Below are 2,465 nucleotides of genomic sequence, written 5' to 3' on the forward strand. Positions count from 1 at the left end.
GCCCCCAAGCGGTGGCCCGGGCCGCTAGAACGGCGCTGCGTTAAGGCACCTCGGAGCAGGAAGAAACACCAACCCTCCTCCCATCGCCACCCCCAGTCCCCCCACCCCCACCCCAGTCCCCACCCCGCCCCGGAGAAAAGCTGCACCCGGGGCGGCAGGCGAGGGGGACTCCAAACTGAGAAACAGGCGGGGGGGTGGAGACGGTCTCCAAGTGGCAGATCCCTCCACCTGCTGGCTCGGAAGCCCCGCCCCCTGAGCTCGGGGGAGCCGCGCACGCAGGTGGGGGGGGCGCGCGGGTCCCCCCCCCACCCCGCCTCCCTCGCCCCTCCCCGCCCCGGGCCCGCCCCGGGTCTCCCGCCGCCGCCGCCGCCGCCGCCGCCCCCTGCCTCCACCATGACGGTGATGTCGGGAGAGAACGTGGACGAGGCTTCGGCCGCCCCGGGCCACCCCCAGGACGGCAGCTACCCGCGGCCGGCCGAGCACGACGACCACGAGTGCTGCGAGCGCGTGGTCATCAACATCTCCGGGCTGCGCTTCGAGACGCAGCTCAAGACGCTGGCGCAGTTCCCCAACACGCTGCTGGGCAACCCTAAGAAACGCATGCGCTACTTCGACCCGCTGAGGAACGAGTACTTCTTCGACCGCAACCGGCCCAGCTTCGACGCCATCCTCTACTACTACCAGTCGGGGGGCCGGCTGCGGAGGCCGGTCAACGTGCCGCTGGACATGTTCTCCGAAGAGATCAAGTTTTACGAGCTGGGCGAGGAGGCCATGGAGAAGTTCCGGGAGGACGAGGGCTTCATCAAGGAAGAGGAGCGCCCCCTGCCCGACAAGGAGTACCAGCGCCAGGTGTGGCTGCTCTTCGAGTATCCCGAGAGCTCGGGGCCCGCCCGGGTCATCGCCATCGTCTCCGTCATGGTCATCCTCATCTCCATCGTCATCTTTTGTCTGGAGACGCTGCCCGAGTTGAAGGATGACAAGGACTTCACGGGCACCGTCCACCGCCTCGACAACACCACGGTGGTCTACAGCGTCAACATCTTCACGGACCCCTTCTTCATCGTGGAAACGCTGTGCATCATCTGGTTCTCCTTCGAGCTGGTGGTGCGCTTCTTCGCCTGCCCCAGCAAGACGGACTTCTTCAAAAACATCATGAACTTCATCGACATCGTGGCCATCATCCCCTACTTCATCACCCTGGGCACCGAGATAGCTGAGCAGGAGGGGAACCAGAAGGGCGAGCAGGCCACGTCGCTGGCCATCCTCAGGGTCATCCGGTTGGTAAGGGTTTTTAGAATCTTCAAACTCTCCCGCCACTCTAAGGGCCTCCAGATCCTGGGCCAGACCCTCAAAGCCAGTATGAGAGAGCTAGGGCTGCTTATCTTTTTCCTTTTCATCGGGGTCATACTGTTTTCTAGCGCAGTGTACTTTGCCGAGGCGGAAGAAGCTGAGTCGCACTTTTCCAGTATCCCCGACGCTTTCTGGTGGGCGGTGGTGTCCATGACCACCGTGGGATACGGTGACATGTACCCTGTGACAATTGGAGGCAAGATCGTGGGCTCCTTGTGTGCCATCGCCGGTGTGCTGACAATTGCCCTGCCCGTACCTGTCATTGTGTCCAATTTCAACTATTTCTACCACCGAGAAACCGAGGGGGAAGAGCAGGCTCAGTTGCTCCACGTCAGCGCCCCTAATTTAGCCTCTGACAGTGACCTCAGTCGGCGCAGCTCCTCCACCATCAGCAAATCTGAGTACATGGAGATCGAAGAGGATATGAATAATAGCATAGCCCACTTTAGACAGGCCAATGTCAGAACTGGTAATTGCACCGCAGCTGACCAAAACTGCGTTAATAAGAGCAAGCTACTGACTGATGTTTAAAAAGCCAAAAGCAAAGAAACTAAAAAGCCCCCACTTAGCAGCTTGAAAGACTTAAAACACCAAACCAAACCAAACCCCCAGTGACCCAGGTCACTCGTTGTAGATACTTCACTAAATAGTCTTTGAATGCTCTCTCGAACTGTCAATGCATTGTTGCATTGCCAATGTTGGGGGGTGGCAAACCCGAAGCCTTCAGGAGCCATGAAAAGAGAAACTATTTTCATTGTATTAAAAAATGGGAAAAGAGAGTGTATTTTCTAAACCTGGTTTAAAATCACTCAGTCCATGAACTTGTCTAGGTAAAATAAGGTTCATATGCTTCCCCGTTTTCAATCCTTGGTGGCTTCTTTAAATTTTTTTTTTTTTTCCTTTAGCTAAGAATCAGATGATCGCTTAGAAATATAAAATTAAAATTTGCATGGGACTCCGATATGAAATCCTGGCAAACTGCACAGCGCATTTTAAGATGGTGCATCAGACGTATTACGTGTAACATGATACACCAGCCGTAACGGGCAACGAACAGATGTTTTTACTTTGATCAACCGAACTGCATATTCCAAGGTGAAAAAAAAAAATTACTT

General features: G+C 55.9%; 1 protein-coding gene across 1 annotated transcript; it reads left to right on the top strand.

Annotated features, from left to right (window-relative positions):
• Nucleotides 1-393: 393 nt before the first annotated feature.
• On the top strand, nt 394-1,881 carry KCNA1 (potassium voltage-gated channel subfamily A member 1; the record flags this gene model as incomplete). Its single annotated transcript, XM_082851200.1, has 1 exon — nt 394-1,881. The coding sequence occupies one exon, from the start codon at nt 394-396 to the stop codon at nt 1,879-1,881; it is 1,488 nt and encodes a 495-aa protein (XP_082707326.1).
• Nucleotides 1,882-2,465: the final 584 nt, after the last annotated feature.

This window comes from Leucopleurus acutus (assembly GCF_964270905.1).
Source record: "Leucopleurus acutus genome assembly, chromosome: 11".
Taxonomy (NCBI): domain Eukaryota; kingdom Metazoa; phylum Chordata; class Mammalia; order Artiodactyla; family Delphinidae; genus Leucopleurus; species Leucopleurus acutus.